This window comes from Endocarpon pusillum (assembly GCF_000464535.1).
Source record: "Endocarpon pusillum Z07020 unplaced genomic scaffold scaffold4281, whole genome shotgun sequence".
NCBI classification, from domain to species: domain Eukaryota; kingdom Fungi; phylum Ascomycota; class Eurotiomycetes; order Verrucariales; family Verrucariaceae; genus Endocarpon; species Endocarpon pusillum.
This window is the reverse complement of record NW_006916412.1, coordinates 5,462-6,983: the sequence shown is the minus strand read 5'-3', so window position 1 is coordinate 6,983 and position 1,522 is coordinate 5,462. Positions and strand designations below refer to the sequence as shown.

Here is a 1,522-nt window from a genome sequence, read left to right as displayed (position 1 = left end):
ATGTTGCACGCAACCGTATAGGACGTTACATCAAACTGCAGCAGAGTCTTAATTGGTACTTGAGTTAACTAATCAAATCGTGATACTCCAACAACGCACGGCCTGCCAACTTGCATTCTTCACTGCTGTGTCTCTACATACCCTGCTCTTTCTCGTTGAACCAACAGATAACAACAGGGCCCGAATCTCTAACCGGGTATACAGCTAAGATCGTTCAGCCATTGGGCACGGTTTCGGGTTCTTCCATTTCTCTCAAATAACCGAATTGATATGACAGCTCCTACTGACACCACGTCAACATCTTGTTGTAATTTTATATCTTGCTTTCCAAAGGACTTCTTTCTGCCCATTATCGCTTGCTTATAGCTCTTTGCGGCTTATATGTTCCCAAAATGACTCTGTCTAAGCATAATTTCCACCTCAGACACCAAGACACGTCATCGCAAGACGATGATCATGACCCTCCATATACACGTCGAAAGCTGCTCGTCCTGTCTTACAAGGACCTCACAATTCTGGCCCTCACTGCTGTCATAATAATGGTAGTCGGCTCATCACTATGGGTTCGAGAAAGATCCGTCTATGCAGATTCAAGCTACAGTACATAATCTCAAAATCGGTCCCTGATGTATAAACGCTGATATCCTAAAGCTGGAATTCATACACACCCTAAGAAATGGGTCACTTTGGAATGGTGGTCGCTATACAGCGTCACCCACCAGAATCAGACAACAGCAGTCGACGCCGCCTGGGAGGCTTTACAGCCAACTCATGGAATTGTCGCTGTTGATTCGCAATGGGCCGACGAGCGACAGCTTCTGCCATCAATGGAGTTGCCTGGCGACACGTCTAAGCGAGTGTATATACTCGAAGCTTATCACATGCTTCATTGTCTGGTATTATGAAAACCGGGGTTGTTTCCCATGCATAATTGGCTGACACGTTGTTAGAAAATACTACGGAAGACCTTTTACCAGATTCTCAGGCGAGAATCTACCACTTTCAAGCTGCAGCATTCAAACCATTGCTTTGACGCTTTGAGGCAGAACATCATGTGCAACGCTGACGATACTCCTTTGTACACTTGGAATCGTAGGACAGCTGGAGATGGACAACCTCGAAAATGTCGAGACTGGAATATTCTGCGTGACTGGGCTTCCGAGCACAAAGCCTGCTACCGTAATATTGATGGCAGGGAGGGAGGTCAATTCATCCAATGCGACGATGAAGTCAATGCTGACGACGGCTTGATCGTGGAGAGCTTTGACAAACTCTAAGTTACAAGTCTGAGCTGCTAGGCCTGGGGCGCTCAGAAAGTCATGCACTATTCGCCTGGTTTCAGCATGGTGAAATAAGGACGGACAGCAATTACTTGGTAATAGTTATCACATCCTTCTCTAGGCGCACAATCTCAAGCCGCTCAGCATTTGTGATAGTGTTGAGTATGGGCAAGGCTACAGGCTAAATTGTACAGTGCTCAGGCATTCTATGATTATATCAGCAAATGCTCGAACCCTCCGAG

General features: G+C 46.3%; 1 protein-coding gene across 1 annotated transcript; it reads left to right on the top strand.

Moving 5' to 3' along the window:
* Nucleotides 1-539: 539 nt before the first annotated feature.
* On the top strand, nt 540-1,277 carry EPUS_09484 (uncharacterized protein; the record flags this gene model as incomplete). The annotated part of the gene is made up of 3 exons (XM_007805391.1): nt 540-600; nt 652-896; nt 951-1,277. The coding sequence occupies 3 exons, from the start codon at nt 540-542 to the stop codon at nt 1,275-1,277; spliced, it is 633 nt and encodes a 210-aa protein (XP_007803582.1).
* Between the last annotated feature and the right edge of the window lie 245 nt (nt 1,278-1,522).